Below are 19978 nucleotides of genomic sequence, written 5' to 3'. Positions count from 1 at the left end.
GTTTCTATTTTAAAATAAGGTTTTGTATCTGGAAATGACCACAGATATGATTACAATATATAATACTCCAGGCATATCATTAAAATGTTTGGTTTTATACCATACTAGCATTATTGTTAGGCAGATACTATTTATTTATTGTAACTTTCAAATGCCATGACATATTTGACAATTTAATTAAATGGTATTAAAGGGGTACTTTGCCCAAAAAGGGAAATTCTGTCATGAATTACTCACCCTTGAGTATAGTAGTTCCAAACTTGTATATATTTATTTGTTCTGTTAAACACAAAGAGAGATTTTTTTGAAGAATGTTAACAACTGAGGTTTCTAGGGTAGTCCAAAAGAGGTAGTCAAATGTGCCTCAGAACCGTTTTTTAAATATAAAATATTTTTTTCTAGCATGGTAGTCAATTGTGTCCCAGAAATGTCCGTTGCTTATATGTTTACTAATATCTACCTTTGTGTTCAAACAAACAAAGAAATGTATACAGTTTTGAAACAACTTGAGCGCGAGTAATTCATAACAAAATGTTTGTTTTTGTGTGGAGTATTCGTTTAATGTTTAATCCCAGAACAACAGCACAAGTGTGTTTTACATAGATGTCATATATACATAAAACAAAAAGTGAGCTTTCACAACATTTGTATTTACTTAAAGGCATTTATAAAGGAAAAATTTGTTTGTTCATTTTTGTTCATTTTCAGTTTTATAATTAACAGACACTATCAATTCTGGTGCAGAAACAAGGTGGAGCTTTAAGAATAAGGTCTATTAGAGAATTTAGGAAATTTAATTTTTAAGTGTTTCCAAATCGATGTTGAAATAGTGTCTTTGCTACATTGACCCCCATATAAGCTAACGTGACAGCATTTAATTCCACATTAATGGTTCGTGTTGCCATAAGGGTGAGCTAATGATTTTCATACACCTGCTGCTCCTTTGATTCATGTGTTTATTTTCTGCACATTTTCTTTTGTTTTATAATTCTTCTTTTACACTACTTATGCAGCAGTTACACCAGTGTCATTGTTATGCTGCATTCGTCTGTATCCAATCAAATACATTTATACTAATACACACAACTATTATTCGTGGTGTATTTAACTTCATATTTATCAGTTTAATATGTATTCGGACACAATATTTTAGGAACCCCTTAAACAGAGGGTCTCACAATGTCACGGGACATCACAGAATGAGTCAACAAACTCAAAAGTTTTTTTTGTGACCAACCAGGTTTTTCTTTTCATGGTTTATCTTCAGTTCAAGATCCCACAGCCTCCTGTCATGACGCATCTATATATGAGTTGGTTTGCAGGGATTGACGCATGAGACCTAAAGAGTGCTTGATGTGATCACATCTCCTGATAAATACATGTCATTATAAAATGTAATTTATAGTTTAGCTAAAAATACATTAATGTGTGATAAAAACAGTGACTTAAAATAAAGTCACATAGGGTAAAATAAGACATCTTGACAAATTAGTTTGATTCAGTAAATTTTAAGGTGTTTTTCACTTTTCAGAACAACATAACACACAAGTATATGTGCTGCATGTACATTTACAGCTTTAAGAACACTATTTTGCATAATGTCTAGTCACAATCGGTTTCGAATCTTCCGATTTTGACCATATCATGTTCAGTAACTCAAACCTGTGATAACTATAAGATATAGCTTAAATAAGAGCTGCGTAATATTAATGAAGACAAGGCATGGAGTATTACAGAGGCCTCACGTGTGGACACATACGCGATAATACATGTACAATGTACAACTTTGTTGTAAAACATTGTGCTGTGATTATCACCAGAAACTAAAGTATAGTACTATTGACATATGATTTTATCATCTCGCAATAGCATAGCCAACAACGTGAACCAGTCATATCAAATGTGCAGCCTACATTAGATTTGAAAAGCACGTGTTTTCCCCATTAAGGTGTATTATATTTGAAGTAACATCACATTACTGGAAGATGTCACATCAAATCTTTAGTGCATTGTCCTTCTCCATAAACTGTAGACTCACAAGTCCAAATCTAACACCTCTCTTTATGAGGCTTCTACTCCTTTTTCTTTCGGAAAGACACTTTGTCTTTGGTTTCTTGAAGTCTTTCATTGAACTTGTCTTTCGTTTCCTCCATTCTCTCGGATAAGCGATCCTTGGTCTCTTCCATTTTCTCAGAGATTCTCCCTTTGGTCTCCTCCATCTTCTCCTGAAGATATTCTTTCACCGGCGGAGGAGTGGACATGTAGCCGTGCTTCCTCAGGTACTTTATAGACAGTGAGGTTCCTCCTAATGTTACCGTGTACCTTGCAGGTGTGGCAATCTTCAGAAAATGAGAAAAGAACTTAACATTTGACACAACATCATTTTTCAATAATACAAAATATCAAATCAAAATAAATATTTTTAAATGTGAAATTGTTGATTAAATGGGTAAATGAGTTTATGTCGCACCTTGTACATGGCATAGGCTGTTAATGCATAGCCGCTCTGAGAGTTCTCCAGAAGTTTAACAACCTTATCAGGAAATCCAAGAAACTCAAGAAACGGCACCAAATTCACTCCCCTGAAAGCAAGACAGAAGAATTTCAACATGTGCTGTAGATCACATGTAATATTTCACAAAAATGACTGGTTTCTGTAGTTCCATATTTTCATACTGAATTGCAAATAAAGAGCTCAAATTTCCTAAAGACCTTTAATCCCTGCAATGTTTATAAAAAGCTGTGGAAAGAGATGAATTATTGCTTATTCTACAAAGATATTCTAAAATGGCCTGGACACATTTGTTGGTACCCCTTAGAAAAGATAAAACATCATTGGATTATAGTGATATTTCAAAGTGATTAGTTTCTTTAATTAGTATCACACATGTATCCAATCTTGTAATCAGTCATTCAGTCTATTTAAACATAGAAAAGTCCTCACTGTGCTGTTTGGTATTGTGTGCACCACACTGAACATGGACCAGAGAAAGCAAACGATGAAGTAGTCCGAGAAGCGACGAAAGAAAATAATAGACAAGCATGGTAAAGGTAAAGCTACAAGACCATCTCCAAGCAGCTCCATGTTCCTGTGACAACAGTTGCACATATTATTAAGAAGTTTAAGGTCCATGGAATTGTAGCCAACCTCCCTGGCCGCGGTCGCAAGAGGAAAATCCACCCCAGATTGAACAGAAGGATTGTGCGAATGGTAGAAAAAGAACCAAGGACAACTGCCAAAGAGCTGAACTTCCTGCTGAAGGTACGTCAGTTTCTGATCGCGCAATCAGTCGCTTTTTGAGCAAAAGTGGGCTCCATGGAAGAAGACCCAGGAGGAAAGAAAAACATTAAAAGCCGGAATTTGCTCAAATTCATATCGACAAGCCACAATCCTTCGCAGAGAATGTCCTTTGGACAGCTTTTGGCAAGTCACATCAGCTCTATGTTCACAGACGAGAAAAATCAAGCTTTCGAAGAATTGAACCCCATACATGGTGAAATATGGAGGAGGTTCGGTTCTGTTTTGGGGCTGCTTTGTTGCATCTGGCACAGGGTGTCTTGACTCTGTACAGGGCACAATGACATCTCAAGACTATCAAGGCATTCTGGAGTGAATCGCCTCTAAAGGTTGTGCAACAATATATTAGGTTTGTGGTCCCATCATTTTTGTCCGTGACACTTTCGTTTGTTTTATTTACAATATTATGTTGAATAAAAAATCTAAACCAAAGTCTGATTTCTATTAAAGATGGAATAAACAATGGTGGATGCCAATTACTTTTGTCAGAAAATTGTGCATTCTTCGTTTTTTTTTTTTATGGAGGGGTACCAACAAATTGGAGCATGTCTGTTTAACCAATATATGTGAGTCCAAGACGAAAAAGGGTTTAAGCATAAAAACAATAAGAACCAGTTTCACAGACAGGGCTTGGCTTAAGCCCCGACTAATTCTTAGTTAAATTAGGATATTTAAACTATTTTTATAAAAAAAAAAATGCCCTAGTAAAAAATATTACTGTGTGCAGCTTGAGACAAAACAATGGCGCTGATAAAAAAATTAGCCTCAAGCCTTGTCCATGAAACTGGGCAAAAGTGAAAAACTGCTTTAAATTGTTGTTGGTAAAAAACTTTGCAATTTTATTTAGTTTCTGATTAAAACAAATATCATACATTTTTCCCTGATTTAAAGACAATTTATGCCACATGAAAAGATGAATTACTTTCACCCCGAATGATACTTGATTGTAATTTTACTTTTTTTTATTTTTATTGCCACTATCCTAGGTTTTGCCCATTGGTCAATATTTTTTTAATCATTTAAAGAATAATAAAATGTAACGCGCTCCCTTCATATTTATATATTTTAATATGTACACTTCAGAACAAGCATGTTGTTTGAATTTGTACATAAATATTGTGTTGCACTGAATGAGAATCTAACATTTTCAACCAAATTTTGACATTTTATTCTCCAAAAGCAGACATTTTACTTCCAATTAATAATGTGCTTTCTAAGGACAAAATCACTTTTGTAAATGTCTTTTGATGTGGACATCTTAACGTCTTGGACCCATGTATTAATTTAAAAAAAAAACTGTATTTACAAAAATATCAGACACAAGTGAGAAGAATGTTATTTTTCATTTCATCTAAGAACTGTTGCAGTGAAGTTTGGCTGTGAGCACATGATAACTCAGACATTCATGACAAGTGAGGTCATGGTGAATTAAACAGCCCATTTTTAAGCATCCATTACCACCTCCCACATTTCTGAAATGTCTAGACAGTGGTGACCCACATTCAGCCAGATACACTGCAGAATAAACAGTCCGGCGTGCCATTTACTTCAATTCACCACGGACATGAAGACATAACGTCCAAGCAAAAAAGAAATGTACTTATACCCCACAACACAACTGACTCTTGTAACGTGTGCACATATCAGCTAGAAATTCATTTTTTATCCGTTTCATTTGGCAGTACTACAGCTTTTGATACTGAAGTGCCTGCAGGTCATAAGTTTAGCTCGTAAAACGTAAGCGTCTTAACCTTTGACACAAATTCACACAATTACAATAATCACATTTCTTACTTACTTCATTGCAGCGTAATAAAAGGTACCAAACCACACCGTAGATGTCACCACGTGCACAGGGATCATGACTTTGCTGTACTGTTTAAAGGTCTTTTTGAACCTCTCTATGAGGCTTATTGAACTGTCCTGCAGCGGGTCCGACTCCTCCTGCCCCGGAGCGCCATGAACCGCAGGATCTCCGCTGGAGTTTTGCCGAGGAGCCGGACAGGACGACACCGCAGAGGTGTTGAGCCATCGTGGGCGGGAGATCAGATGGGTCAGATGGGCTGAGGGTACCAGCATCTGTGTGCGATGACCGAAGGAAGATGAAGGTGTGATCTGCATCAGAGCAGCAGTCTGCCTGAACACTCCAACACACACAAACCTCTTCATCTCAACACAAGCTGCCTCTCCCAATCTGTCAACACAACATTTGATGACAAAAGTGCAAGATGAGTCATCGATATTTTGAAAGAACAACCATTTTTTTGCTGTGTAGATACAACGCTTGGTTTCGTCTGAATCATATTTTTTATTTCTTATCCTATGACACAAAACATCGCCAGGATGAACACAAAGACAAATGTACAAAACAAATAAATAAAAAGCCGAGAATCGAGACAAACAAATGTATCTTAAATATGAATATCTTAAACAAGCACATAGACAAGTATTACATTTGAAACATATTTTTGATCTCAGATATGTGTTTTATAATATACACATGTACTCGTGTGAGGTTTTTTAGATCAGGCAAACAGTAAAGGTTTCGAGAATAATATAAGAATCACGTGTCCAACAAATTGGATGAAATATGAAGCAAAATAAGATGACTTGAAAATGTAAAACTATGGAAAACACATCGCTACCTTTAACCCTGATGATGAAACTAATGTTGGTCACACAGCTGAAAACATAAAGACACATAAACATTAGTACATGATCACAATTACATCCACACAATCTCCTAATGCACGTAAACATATTAAATTCACTTCAGTGTGTCATTACAGTTAGTTAGCAAACGTGATGAATCCGCTAGCAGCTTTGCTAAGTGATGTCTTACATTTCAGCTGTTCAACTAAATAAAATTTCACCGTCTGAACGGAAAAACGATAAACCGATAGAAACTCTGATAACGTGACATACATAGTTCACCAGGACCAGCATTGTGTCATTTGTTCACACAAACCACTTCTTATTCATGTCCCTTCTGTCATTGAGAGACCGCACCAGTTACGACGCATGATGACAATACCGCAGTGCAATGTGGGAAGTGTAGTAGGATAAAGCGAAACCTGGGAACTACATTTCCCATCTATTTCTTTGAGTACAGCTTCATTTATAACTTGTGCGTTGATGGCTTTTCTAAAAAGTTATCATTGATGATGAATATTATTGTAATTATGGGAAAATATCTAATACACTCATGTAAATGGAGTAAAAAAGGATTTCTTTAAATTGTTTTAAAAATCATTTAGCATCTCTAAAATATATATCCAAAGACAAATAATCCCTCTCCTACTTCTATAAATGTATGTCTCTTTACTCTCTTTCTTTCTAAAAAAAGGAATTCATTTCTTGCTTGTTTCCCCATTTGTTGTTATTGTGTTGTTGTTTGAGGTTTTTTTCTTCTTGTGTGTGTCTTGTCATTTACGTTTTGTCTAATTGTGTATACACATTAGACATTGAATTTATTTTGTAATATGCAAGTGTTATATCCTATTTGATTTTGCCTATTGTTATTATAACAATAAAAAGGTGATTTTTTATTTATAACAGTGTTCACAAAATACCTTCTAGTGAAAGGTTTAGTTATGAAATTAATTAAAGTGAAACACTGGTGTCACATACTTACGCACAGTGAGAATGGTCGTAAAGTCTATGAAGAACTACATTTCCCACAACGCATCGCAAGAACCTTTACGTACGTTGGCGCAACAATGTTTTGTAGAAAACAAAAAGGCTTTAACTAAATATGAATGTAATTAAGTAAAAAAAAGCTGTATCTTAAAATATATACGTGGAGAACGTAAAAATGCGCTTTTCAAACGCACATCGTTTCAAAGGAGCGTTAATGAAAAAAGGTCAGTGTCGAAAAGCATATGCCTTGACGTGCGCAGAAAAGCCTTCGAATATTTTAATTCCTCGCAATTGTGAAATATTTGCATAAATAAATAAATTTCGGTCTCCTTTCATTTTGTTGGTGTGGCGTCAAAATATTATGCAGAACAAAGTCAATTCCTCTCCAGTCCTGTAGGCGACGCTGAACTCACACCGTCCGCCCATATACACCAGCGAGCACCCGCGAATATACTGTGTGCTGTATGCGGATACATGATGGCGCAAAACTTAAGTGAGTACAGCTACATTCATTTAGCCTCAGTGCTCTACTTTCATACCGCAGCTAACATCTGAAAATCGGATGCGTTTTATAAGCTTTCGCATACTTTGAAAGTCAACTAAGTTATCCCAGATCTGTTTTTGTACAGATAATACACGTGTCGACTCGACATGGATGTTGCGTTTATTTTTATCATCAGTGCACATGTAAACCATGGCCATTTCAGAACATGCGTGTATATTATGAATCGTGTTGTCTGATCTTCATACGTTAACGTATTTAAAATGCAAATGCATAAACATTCATCGGTGTTGGCTCTGATGCAGTGGATCAGTGAATCGTATTGATTTCAAGGCCCCCACTCAGTATCCACAACAATATTTGATGCCCCTCATTCACAGGTTATGCCCAAATAAAATAAAATAGAAGATTCATTTGTTATACAAAATAAATTAAACATGACGTATTTCGGTTGTTTTAGTAACGCTGTTGTTTTCTCCTGATTCATTCATTCATTCATTCATTCATTGTTGTCCTTGTGCTCAAGATTGATACTGAAGTAATGATGAGTTACGCAGTTGCTTTTTAGATGTGTTATTAAGGAGTACCTAAATACAACATAATAATAATAATAAAGATGATGATTTTTTGTATTAACTTGCCATACACTGCAAATAATACATTCTTTGTTGTGACAGACAGTAAAAACACTGATGGAGAGGTCGAGCAGGAGTGTAGGAGAGATACTGCACATACTTCACCACAGAAGAGACATAGGGATGCTGATGACGATGAATCTCCCAGAAAGAAGCTGGTAAGATGCAGTGCAAATTTTGACAGCAAATTTTGATTTAGTTTTAGTAGTCTTTTGACTGTTATTTAGTTTTAGTCAACCCCATCATTTTAGTTTTAGTCTACGAAATATGAAAAACATTTTAGTCGAATAAATAAACATTATATTTGGTCTTCTAAAATCTAAATGGTTTAGCTTTCCTGTAGCTCAGTAGTAAGAGGATGGCAATAACAATACCAAGGTCATGGGTTCGATCCCAAGGGATGGCTCATACTTAGAAATAAATGTAATGCTTTGGTTAAATGCATCAGCAAAATGCATAAATGTACTTGGTGTATTAAATGTTCCATACAAACATTCAACTGTTTTGACATAATTTACTTCGCCATAGAATAGGGATGTATCGGTATTGTAAATATCGAAGTATCGAGATAGCATTTTATTTTCGATATCATCGTGGTCACATGACGATAGATCTTCCAGGTAAAGTGTAATTTTTACAGCCGGATGGAGCGAGTTGAGGGAAGGGTGAACTACAATTCCCATCAACCCATGCGGCAATGCGCTCTTCTCTCTTATATGAGAGAAGCAGCACATGCACGCTAACTGAAGTCCGCCAGGTGGGACAAGAATATTTTCTCATGTTTTGATTAGTTGACGAAAATGTCAATATATTTTTATTACAGTTTTCATTATCATGCATTCATTTTTATTCAGTTAACGTGTTGTTTTCGTCAGTAAAAACATTTTCACAATCGTTATACTTCTCGTCTTCGTTTTCGTCAACGAAATGAACACTGGTATGATGCTGTATGGTTGGTTTATGCTGGTTTATGCTGGTTATGTTCCATGGAGGCTTTAGTTATGCCTGGTTCACACACTATTTTTCTACAATGAATGTTTTTTAATAACCTTTTCTATAGGTCATCTTTAGAGGATGCTTTGGATAAAAGCAAATGGCAAATGTGTCGCAACGGTTCATGTAAAGAACCTTTGTTTACCGATGCTTTTCAGGTCACAGAGGAATCCTTACACAGTCAAAAAGTGGCCACACATTATAATGCACTCCAGGAGCGTGGTCTGGCAGAACGCAATAGAAGCAGGATTGTCCACATGCGCAATTTTAACAACTGGTTGAAGAGCGTGCTTATCGGTGAGAAACACTGCAGCTTTCGTCTTCTCTCTTAAAAAAGCCATATAATGTACTTCAGGCCCCTGTAGAGGATGCAGTTTTCTAGAAGACTTCGACACCTGAACAATTTTTCCTTCTAATTCTCATTTGATCATGTTGTTGATATTTAATCTTACGGATAGGCTTGCCAGTAAACTATAGCATTAGACTTGACCTACGCCATGAGAAGCTTTCTGAGTTTAGTGTGTTGCTCTTAGCGGACATCTTGGACAAGGTGAAGCAGAAGAAAAGAGATGTGACTGTGCTGGATCTGGGCTGTGGAAAAGGAGGAGATCTTCTCAAATGGAAGAAAGGACGGATTGACAAACTGGTGTGTGCAGGTAATAGTACAAGCCTCTTTTTTGTTTTGATCTTTTCCACTCTCTCATATTGCGTGTAATCCTAAAGCTGATCTGAGGCCAGTTCTGTGATAGCACCTAAGAAACGTGACTTTTAAACGGCAGACTATTCTTTTAGTCTGTTCTAATTCCCTGGCTAGAGGACAACATGATGAGAAAAGTGTGACACAGCTTGCCACATTGTAAGTGCTTGAGTGTTTTGTTGTTTTTATGTTACAGACATTGCAGGCGTGTCCATTGAGCAGTGTCAGCAGCGTTATAATGACATGAGACGCAGGGGTCACCCGAATGACCGCACCTTTGCAGCCGAGTTCATCACTTCAGACTGCAGCAGGGTATGTGCATGGGATTCTCAAGAAACACAAAAAAGTTTGACCTACAGTGTACCTGTAACTTCACATCGCACATTGCTTATTTCAATCATATATATATATATATATATATATATTGCCAAACGTGGTAGGACTATATTTGAAGAGATTTTAAGGAGTAGTTCGCCTTCAAAATGAAAATTCTGTCATCATTTACGCAACCTCTTGTCATTTCAAACCATTATGACTTTCTCAATGTCAGGATAATTTGAAAAATGTCAGGAACAGAACTTCTATTGTAACCAATGCAAGTGAATTGGGGGCATTCTTCAAAATATCTTCTTTTGTGTTCTGTGGAAGAAAGAGAAACATACTTTTGAATGACTAGAGGGCGCTTTATATAAGTCATGTTATTAGACATAACCTCTCCGGTGGCTAGACATTTCAACGAAATGAAATCAAACAATTGGAATGTATAGGTATAGAAGATGTAAGAGGATCACATAGAGGTGGTAATACGAAGAAATAATTATTGAAGCGAGAAGCATTTTGGATTCATAAGCTAAATTCTTTAATCTTTAGCGTTTGATTAGGTGTTTTCATGATTTTGTTTTAAAAATGATAAAGGTATTGATTATCTATTACTATGTATTTCTGATGTATTAAATTGATGACCTTTTTTATTAGTATTGTATTTATTATTATACATATTATTTTTTCTTTGCTCTTTGGTTTATAGTATTGTTAAGTTGAAGCTTATGTCTTTCATTGTTATGTATTTTGTGTTTGATGTTGGATTATTGAGAAGATTGGTGATGTGCAGTGTCGACTGGTGATGAGAGACGTGAACCTAGTTGTTTATGTGTGGCATTTAAGTGAATAAGTGGATCTGTTGACGAGTGGTGTACATTATTGGGATGCATTGGTGTAGATTATGAATGTAATGTTGTTCCCAAAAGGGAAAATGATGAAAGTCATTGAGCATGAGCACATGACAGTACAGGGTCACCTGTCTAACCTCTCTCTGTGTGTTTCAGGAGTTGCTGTCTGAAAAGTTTCGAGATCCGGAGCTTCAGTTTGACGTGTGCAGCTGTCAGTTTGTGTATCATTATTCTTTCGAGAGCGAACAGCAGGCTGAAACTATGCTGAGAAACGCCTGTGAGAGACTCAGACCGGGTGGATTCTTTATCGGGACAACCCCAGATGCATATGAGCTGGTGTAAGTTCTCCCACATACGCACTGACACATCAGCTGGTGATGTTTTATAAATTGTAATGATGGAAAAGAGGCTGTTCTGTATTATACATGTAGTCTTGGCTGAAAGGCGCTGAGTCACGTAATAATAAAAATACTAAAAACAGAGATATGTACCGTTATGAATGTGTCCATCCTGAAAATGGCACTACATGCATTAAAAATAATGCTTCAAAAACGTGAAGAGAGACCTCACATGGGTATTACAACCCCCAAATGTTGATATCTGTGCTGTTAGTATAGTAAAAACTGTTGGTAAAAACTTTATTCATGGTAAGGTTGACATTTTCACTGAATTGCCAAAGTATAAACATTTAAAGCTGTTCTTTGTTAAAAAATATGATGCTTGATGTAATGCGACAAAAATCTGATAGTTCTTTTGAAAGGAGGTCATAGCTATACTTTTAATATTGACTAAACCACAGCTGTTGAAACGTTTGTTTTAAAATTCTTCTTAAATGAACACACTACAAGTATGCGGGATGAGCTATAGACGGTTTCATCTTAACAACATAAACAAACGGTACTGCTCATGCATACTTATGTGACCCCGACTTCAAAAGAAACCGAGACGCATTACTTGGCTAAATTTATCTCTCCAATATTTTGAATTTAATCTGCGATACCAAGCTCAACCGCTAGATGTCAGTGTACCATACGCTACTGTTTAAATGCGTCAAAACTACAGGACCCGTTTAACGTATTGTTTATTTAATAAAATGAACTTGCAACAAAATTCAACATCGTTTATTCAATACAATTATATAGAGTAAAATAATCATATAAATTAATATTAACATAAATTAAATTAAATTAAATATAGTTATATTATTAGACACTAGCCAAACACAAACCGGAAGTTAACTGATGAAACGGTCTATATGGTCATAAAATCTTGATGTTTTCTAGTCTTTGGTTAGTCTATTGACAGTTTGAGTTTTAATATGAACTCATCCTGGTCCACAGGAAGCGATTGGAGGAGTCGGACACCAACAGCTTTGGAAATGAAGTGTACAGTGTGAAGTTCCAGAAGAAAGACAACTACCCTCTGTTTGGCTGTCAGTATGACTTTAACCTGGAGGGAGTCGTCAATGTGCCTGAGTTTCTGGTGTATTTCCCTCTGTTTGAGGAGTAAGTGTTGCACATCTACTGCGTTTTGAAGCCTTGTTTTTTTGTAGCGTTAATGCCATAAGATGCCAACAGAGGGCAGAAGAGATTCATAAATCTCACATGCCTCTTATCTGTAGTGTTGGAGATGTTAATGAGGATTTTATGCTGTTTGTGACCTCTAGAAAAGTCTTTTTTTTTGCTTTTGACGTGTTTTATATAATTAATAGATCTATTATTGTCTATTTAGCTAAAACAGTACCTGTGCTTCATTACCAATAAATCAACATAATTATTTTTATTTGATTTTTTTGTTCTTTCTCTTTGTCCAGAATGGCTAAAAAGTACAACATGCGTCTGGTCTGTAAGAAAACATTCCGAGAGTTTTTTGAGGAGAAGGTTAAAGATGAGAAAAACAAGGTTCTCATGCAGTGGATGCAGGCGCTAGAGGTTTGTGTGTTTCTTTGATCCATTACTTCACTGAGTGAGAGTCTGAGATGGATCCGGGACGGCATGAGGGTGAAAATTATAGAAGAAAAGCCAAAAGGATGTAATGCACACGTGAAGTTTTAGTATTTGACCGTTTAAAGGGATAGTTCACCCAGATAGAAAAATTGCCCATTGTTTGACTCCAAACACAAAAGAAGATATTTTGAGAGTTGTTCTTTAAAATATCTACTTTTGTGCTATGCAGAAGAAACCCGTACAGGAAAATGTGGAAATAATTGTATTTTTGTTCACCTTACGCATTAAGAGGACTTAAAATCTAAGGATAGAAAATAATATAAGAATGAGAATATTACAGTAACATGTGAGCAGTTGTCAATCTTAGGTCAGTGTGTTTTATTAAGCTATCAATACATCATGAGGAAATCATATCTAAAGGCTGTTTTTAAATGTAGTTTATGTAACCAAAGGTTCTGTGTGACAGATCTTGATAATCCATTTTCATCTCCAATTTTACCTATTTTTTGATGTATCACTGTGTGTTTGTGTTGTTTTGCTTTCTGTAAACCATCAAAACGCAACAGCTATAAAAGTGCGTAATTGGCATATTTTGCACGCTCCAGGCACTCTTCGAGATATCTTTCATTGTCAGCGATAATCTCTTTAACTTCTAAATGATAGTGTAAAGAGATCTGCTCCGCTACTGTCGTTGGGGAAAAACTCTTTAATGTTCTTGAGACTGGATGAGACGGTTCATTTCAGCCTATAGCTGCCAGATCCGTCCGTGGATAATGATGCCTATTCATCTGCCCCTTCTTATCTTACTTTGGCCGAATCAAACAGTTTATGTCTCCTTGTTGTCATAGCAATACCCTCCGGATGAGAGAGGCCGGCTGGCGTCCGATTCTCTGGGGGAGTATGACCATGCCAAGACAATCTCTGAGAATCCTGCTGTTAGACTTCCCTTGGTGAGCATTAATACCATTTTCTCTTGGTGAAAGGATTTTTCTTTAGCCTTTTATTAATTAGGTTTTAATAGCGTGCTCTTTTTTTCCCAGGGGACGCTGAGCAAGTCTGAGTGGGAAGCTACAAGTATGTGGTGATGTTCACTTCCTGTTTTAATCAGCCTTACAATATGTCATTAAGCGTACTTTCAGATCTCATGTCGTGTTGAACAGATGCGTTATGTTCCTGAAATATCACGTCGGCTCAGTGTCTGAAATGTTTTTCTACAGCGATCGTACCAAAAATGACAAAAGAAAAGAGAACTGTTATGAGAGGCAGTTTAGACCAAGAGCATAAGTATCATTTGTTTCTTTGAGTAGGAAGAGATAAATACGTGATCTTTTAAATGATTTCTCCTACTTAATGATAGCATGTGGTACTATTTGTCAAAATAGTTTGTACTTCAAAATAAGTTTAAAGCGCTAACTTGCATGGCCGCAAATTTTTTAACACCAAAGGTTTAATATGCCGGTTATTTCCTGATGTTATTTATACTTGTCGACGGCGGATTGTTCTATAACGTATATTTTATGTTGTCTAAATAAGTGGGCGTGGCTTATTTGACCGAGTGCACAATTGCCGCTCGTTCGAATAGTCAAAACGCCTCTCAAAATGCTTGCTACGGATGCGAAAAACGCAGAAAATCGAACACAGTCCGAATTACTTTTATGACGGAGGAAAATATGGGATGCAGCGTGTTCATGTGATAGACACAACATTAGGTCATACTTTTTTTTTAACATGCAGAGATTTCGGACTCAAATGTGCAATGGACTTAAGTGTGATGAAGAATATCATAAAATATATCGTTTGTTACAGCAAAATAATTACTCATACCGTCGGTCATGTCGGCCACATGTCACATTTCAGTTTTGCAGCACAAAGGCAACACACAGTTTATTATGTATTAAAATATTCTGTCTAACACATTAGTAACGCACTACATTCTTTAATTATATGTGTACAGACATTTATTAGATCAAGCTAATGAACTTGCCGACTGATACCTAATCACAGAAAAATATTCATGAGATGTTTTAGTCTAAATATAATGTGTAACTGTGTGAATTGCATCATTAAGAACAGTCTTCTGTCAGATAATGTGAAAGTCTTACACGACAGTGTCCACACATGATGCATATCTATGTTTGTTGGTATGTCACCTTTGCCTAGATCAGGTAATACAATAACTCCGAAACAAAATCTTTAAAATATGTTGCTTGTTTTAGACAAACAGCAAAATAACGAACAGCAAAACAACCGATGCAAAACTTGATGCTAGTGACACTTTTTCTGCCTCCAATCGTCATTTTATTTTGAGTATCTGCTGATCCGAGTCCTGATTCCGCTCCAGGTATATTAAGGTCATTAAAATATGACTATTTAACAGTTCAGCATATTATAAATCATAATATAACATATTGTAGAAAACATAATGACACAATTTCTCTCAAATAATTCAAATCGCAGGATTAGATATAACATTACATTTATACTTCTTGAAGTATAGTTCAAATGTTTTTATTGCTGAATCTGCTGCACATTTTCACACCGCAGACACAGCTGTCACATCTCACGATGACGTTAGAAATGCCTTGATCGGCCCCCGATCATTGCGATCGGCTCGGGACATCCCTACTGTCTGTTGCAGTTTTCTGCTCTCTTCACACTAACAGCTTCTCTGAGGCCTAATTTACCAAAAAATTTGTACTGGGTTCGATTTTCTGTGATTTTCGCATCCATCAAGCATTTTGAGTGTCCTTTTTAACAATTGAGAGACACCGTACAAACGAGTGCCAAATAAGAAAAAATGCACACAGAGATTTCGGACTGTATGTGCAAAGACCTTAAGACGTACTGGATTGTTGACACGCTTTGATGTGATATCAAATTAATTCCAGTGGGCACTGGTTTTTACAGCATGAAGTAATAACAGAAACACATTTTTGTCCTTTTCAAACCACATGCACACCACACTTTTAAGCCTTTAATTAATTCATAAATATTTAAATTTAAAGTGGCTAATTTAATGTATGCAAAAATGGAAGAGAACAATGTTTGCTTTGTGAAATTGGCACAAAATAGAAAAGATGTTATAGCCTCTTAAGAAGCCACTGTGTTTATTTAATGAATTACTTAAAATGCATAGAGAAAATGATCTGGACGTCATACTGCGAGAGTAATTCCATTCATTTTGATAACCCTGGCACGAAATGTTCTATGTACGTTTACTTTCTGGTTTTCGATAAGCCCGCTCAGACATTTCTAGTGAACTGACAGCTCAGCATAGGATGTCACTCTACACTCGCTGCCTTTAAGTGTCAAAACTGATGGTTGAACTGAAAACTGCTGAGAGACACTGAGGTATCCACTGAAATGCAAATGTATTTTCATCTTGCTTTATGTTTAAACAACTTAGTTAATGTTAAGGCATGAGTTTTTTTTTACATAGAACAATTAAAAACAACATAAAGTTGACCAATGTGCTGTACAATAATAAAATTACACAAGGTAAAATTGTATATCAAACAAACACTGAACAACAACATTTGCTAAGAACATCCGGTTTATTAGCCTACAGACCCAAACGCTAATTCAAGTAAATACAATTTCAGATTTTGTCATTCTGAGATAAGGAGGCAGATTATTCCAGAGCTTGCAGCTACAACTGCAAAGGCCCGATCGCCGCTCAATTTCAGTCTGAAATTTAAATGTCCAAAATCATCTGATTAACTGATCTAAGAGACCTAGATGGTTTATAAATATGAAGGAGATTCGCTAAATATAACAGAGCCAAGTTATGTAGAGCTTTATATACAGGGGTACACATACGTTTTTCTATCTGGTTCTCAAGAGAGCACATAGAGATTCGGTTTAGTGCTCACATTGCACATAGTGTGACAAATTATATTTACCTATTAATAATATTAGTAAAAAAGTAGTTACTTTTTATGGAACAATATACAAAATAATATATTTATACTATATTAAAGTACACTTAAAATACAATGATAATGTAATTCTTCTTGTTTTTCTTTTTATATTAGTAAATATAAATTTTCCTAAAACCTTTTTGGATTTTGGCAGGTTGCTGGGAAGTGCACTTGCGTGTGCATATGGAGACTTGCGGAGCTAGGATCGAGTATAGCATAGCGAAACACAAGCTGCGTTCAAGTGTCAAGTTTCAACAGCTTGTCCTTTTAGAAAGTTTAAGAGTAGCGTTGTTTTGATAGACGTGCAGCGCAGATTCAGACATTCACAGAAGCTGTGGGTGCCGTGTTTTTCTCTGGATAGCGAAAGCAGAACCAGCAAAGGCAGAGCTACCAATACTCTGTTTTTCCTAATTTACACCCAGGTCCCGTTTAGCACTGGGCAGAAATGAGATATCAGTAGTTTCAGCAGCATTCAGTTCAAACGGAAATGTAGTCAATAATGAATTAAAAGAACATTTATCCTGCTCCCACAAAGGTAAATACACCCGAGTATAATCTGCCTTGCAATGGAAAGATGCTCCATGGTTACAAAAAAAGAACCCAAGGGCAACATATATTAACATATATTAACGAGAACAAAGTCGGGCCAAGAATGGATCCTTGCGGAACCCCACTAGATAATGTGGAAAAATATTGACCAAAAATGTACTCAAAACGTCCTATTTAAATGGTAGAACTTAAACCACGTGCCTTGCCGAGGATTCCAACCGTCTTTTGTAGGTGAGATATAAGGATATTGAAATCATTGGTGTCAAACTCTGTGCTAAGGTCTAATAAAAACTAAAACCACTGAGCTGCTAGTCAATCGAAATCAAAATATAATTTAAACAAGGCAGTCTCTGTACTGCGATTTTAATATAAAACCGGACTGAAAGGTTTAATAAAACTGACAAGATTCTATAAACTTGTACACTACTGATGCTTTTAAAGCTACCTCTGAAAATTGAAGATACACCCACAACAATGAGGGGCGGTTCACCTGAAGTTTCTGTGCATGTGGCCAGTTCTCTGTACGGAGTTATTCAGTCTTGTTACATGGCTGAATTGACTACTGCTTTTCCAATGTTGTTCATGTATACACAAATAAATAAATCCAGCTCAAGCCAGCTAACAAGTTTATGCATTTGAAAACCTTTTAAGTTCTATAATAATTCCCATTAAAATATGTGGATGGAAACTGATTTTAGGTGCATGAAGATCCCTGTATAGTTTGATGTATTGGAAGGCATCAAAATATCATAAAACTGCACCCCACATCATCTAAGGTTCTGTTTCTTTGAAAACCAGTGAAAAGCTGATGACATGCTCTTCTTTTGTGCTGTGCGTTGAGTCTAATCATAATGAGAAATGTCAACTGCTGTGTAATATTTTCGCAAGTACTAGAGAAGAATGATGTTTTAGTTGACGCACAGAGGCTGCGATCACTTGAGTAGTATACGCACTACCACCACTGCAAACAAGAGAGTGTTTGTCCTGTGTGCATCCGGCTTTACGTGGCAGAAACGCTGTCATTGTTGAAGCACATCACGAGTCTGTTGTTGTACTTTTGTAGCTTCCTTACGCACTTCTTACGTGTTCAATCTGTTCTGTCTCTGTCTAATGCTGTTAGTGAGACCCTCGAAAATGTTCCAGTGATTTAGAGTTTTCTGTAATATACAGTGTGTGATGTCCATGCCTGATTCTTTGTTTTTTGCATCTCTCTCTTAGGCTTATACCTGGTGTTTGTGTTTGAGAAGATGTCATAAGTCAGAGGAATCGAGCAGCCGCTGCTGATGTGTCTCCTGTGGTTTCCAGGAGCCTTCTGAACTCTTTAATTTCACAAATCTTTTTATACAGGCAAATCTTTTCTGAGTGGGAGGCTAAAGGAAGAGATTGTGTTTTGAGCATGTTGAGGAAAGGCGATGTGAACACGAGGCACACAATGATTATTCTGATGAGTTCTGTGGTTACTTGTAACCTGTGTTCACCCTGTACTCTTTCTCTTCTTGTCAAGCCAACAGCTGGGTAGGGTTTACGGTCCCTTTGGGTTTTGCCTTGATTTGCGGATCACACTTTCTCTTCAGGCTTGTTTGAACTCTTTGATTTTCTTCATCTGAAAAACACCCACCTCCGGCAAATCGCTCTTTCTCTCTGAATGTTTTAGCCAAAGCTCCTGTCTGTGTGTTATCTGTGTCCAGCTGTGAAATGTTGATAAGTTTGACCAGAGCTTCTGCCCACTGTTCTTATAGACACATCCATGTAAACATAGAATTAGCGTTTGTTTAGTTTCGGAGATTTTTTTTCAGTTGAATTTGTAATCATATTTTACTGACATAGTCATAGTCGAAATGTTTTATTTGATTCTTTACTATCAGATGTCATTGTTTAGCGCTGTGTCAGTCCTGCAATCTGTCGAGGGAATGTAAAGGTGTTTTAGGGGCATTAAATATTGAATTACATGCGTCTGTTGTATGAATCTGATGGTGAGGTCCTTATAGCTTGCATGTTTTATATGTAAGGGATAATGTACAGGTAGCCGGTTGTTATCACAGAAATAAGAACCGACAGTGTGATAAGGACCCGACGTGAAGGGGCTTATTTGGCGATAACAGCCGGCTGCTTGTACATTATGCCACTTATTACACGGCTACTTACATGAGAAAGAAACTGGACATAAAATGTGAATTTGAAATATTTGATTTGCTCATTTTTACTGAATACATATCTTGCGCTATTCCATATGCGTAGCAAGGTTTAATAAAATAAAGTAGTTTAAATAATATTTAGGCTATGTAATACCTTTATTAATCGTTGTATTTAATAATTGCTTAGAACTCAGCTCAGCCAATCAGAATCGAGGACCAGAGTTTCCCGTTTTATAATGACACGTATACAACACACTGATTTGACGTTTAAGAAGTTGGTTCACTTCATTTATTCTGTGAATGGTGAAGAAATGTGGTCAAAGTGACAGATAGATGAATAGATTGACGGACAGATAGATGGATGGCCGGAAGTAGACAAGAGGGCTTTTTATCTGGAGTTTACAGTGAATGGTGTGAAAATTAACCAGCGAGACTCTGTCTCGAAAGAGGAAAAGGCTAAAATAACCACAACCACTGCTTTACAGCCTTAAAGTC

General features: G+C 36.4%; 2 protein-coding genes across 3 annotated transcripts; one reads left to right on the top strand and one right to left on the bottom strand.

Annotated features, from left to right (window-relative positions):
• Positions 1-501: 501 nt before the first annotated feature.
• Positions 502-6336, bottom strand: fam210aa (family with sequence similarity 210 member Aa). Of its 2 annotated transcripts, none has more exons than XM_056741928.1 (5): positions 6141-6325; positions 5944-5981; positions 5097-5492; positions 2471-2582; positions 502-2339 (listed from the first exon to the last, which is right to left on the bottom strand). In XM_056741928.1, exons 3-5 carry the CDS (start codon positions 5465-5467, stop codon positions 2073-2075), a joined length of 750 nt encoding a protein of 249 aa, XP_056597906.1. In that variant the 5' UTR covers positions 5468-5492; positions 5944-5981; positions 6141-6325; the 3' UTR covers positions 502-2072. The 2 variants fall into 2 exon arrangements, with proteins under 2 accessions (XP_056597906.1, XP_056597905.1); XM_056741927.1 differs by having other exon boundaries at positions 504-2339; positions 6224-6336.
• Positions 6337-7320: 984 nt separating this feature from the next.
• On the top strand, positions 7321-19297 carry rnmt (RNA (guanine-7-) methyltransferase). Its single transcript, XM_056741980.1, has 11 exons — positions 7321-7430; positions 8117-8232; positions 9226-9364; positions 9601-9723; positions 9961-10076; positions 11090-11271; positions 12274-12438; positions 12747-12864; positions 13728-13829; positions 13920-13953; positions 18567-19297. Exons 1-11 carry the CDS (start codon positions 7412-7414, stop codon positions 18602-18604), a joined length of 1152 nt encoding a protein of 383 aa, XP_056597958.1. The 5' UTR covers positions 7321-7411; the 3' UTR covers positions 18605-19297.
• Positions 19298-19978: the final 681 nt, after the last annotated feature.

This window comes from Triplophysa dalaica, chromosome 25 (genome assembly GCF_015846415.1).
Source record: "Triplophysa dalaica isolate WHDGS20190420 chromosome 25, ASM1584641v1, whole genome shotgun sequence".
In the NCBI taxonomy this organism is placed as follows: Eukaryota; Metazoa; Chordata; class Actinopteri; order Cypriniformes; family Nemacheilidae; genus Triplophysa; species Triplophysa dalaica.
This window is presented reverse-complemented; position numbering and strand designations above follow the sequence as displayed.

Bases quoted from the DNA above. Each gene is read 5' to 3' on its own strand.
- rnmt (XM_056741980.1), top strand. The intron at 9,365-9,600 runs GTGAGAAACACT...TGTTGCTCTTAG, and splicing joins GTTGAAGAGCGTGCTTATCG to CGGACATCTTGGACAAGGTG. The intron at 12,439-12,746 runs GTAAGTGTTGCA...CTCTTTGTCCAG, and splicing joins TATTTCCCTCTGTTTGAGGA to AATGGCTAAAAAGTACAACA.
- fam210aa (XM_056741927.1), bottom strand. From the start codon at position 5,467: ATGAAGAGGTTTGTGTGTGTTGGAGTGTTCAGGCAGACTGCTGCTCTG. The intron at 2,583-5,096 runs GTAAGTAAGAAA...TCTTGCTTTCAG, and splicing joins TTTTATTACGCTGCAATGAA to GGGAGTGAATTTGGTGCCGT. The intron at 2,340-2,470 runs GTGCGACATAAA...CATTTTCTGAAG, and splicing joins CAGCCTATGCCATGTACAAG to ATTGCCACACCTGCAAGGTA.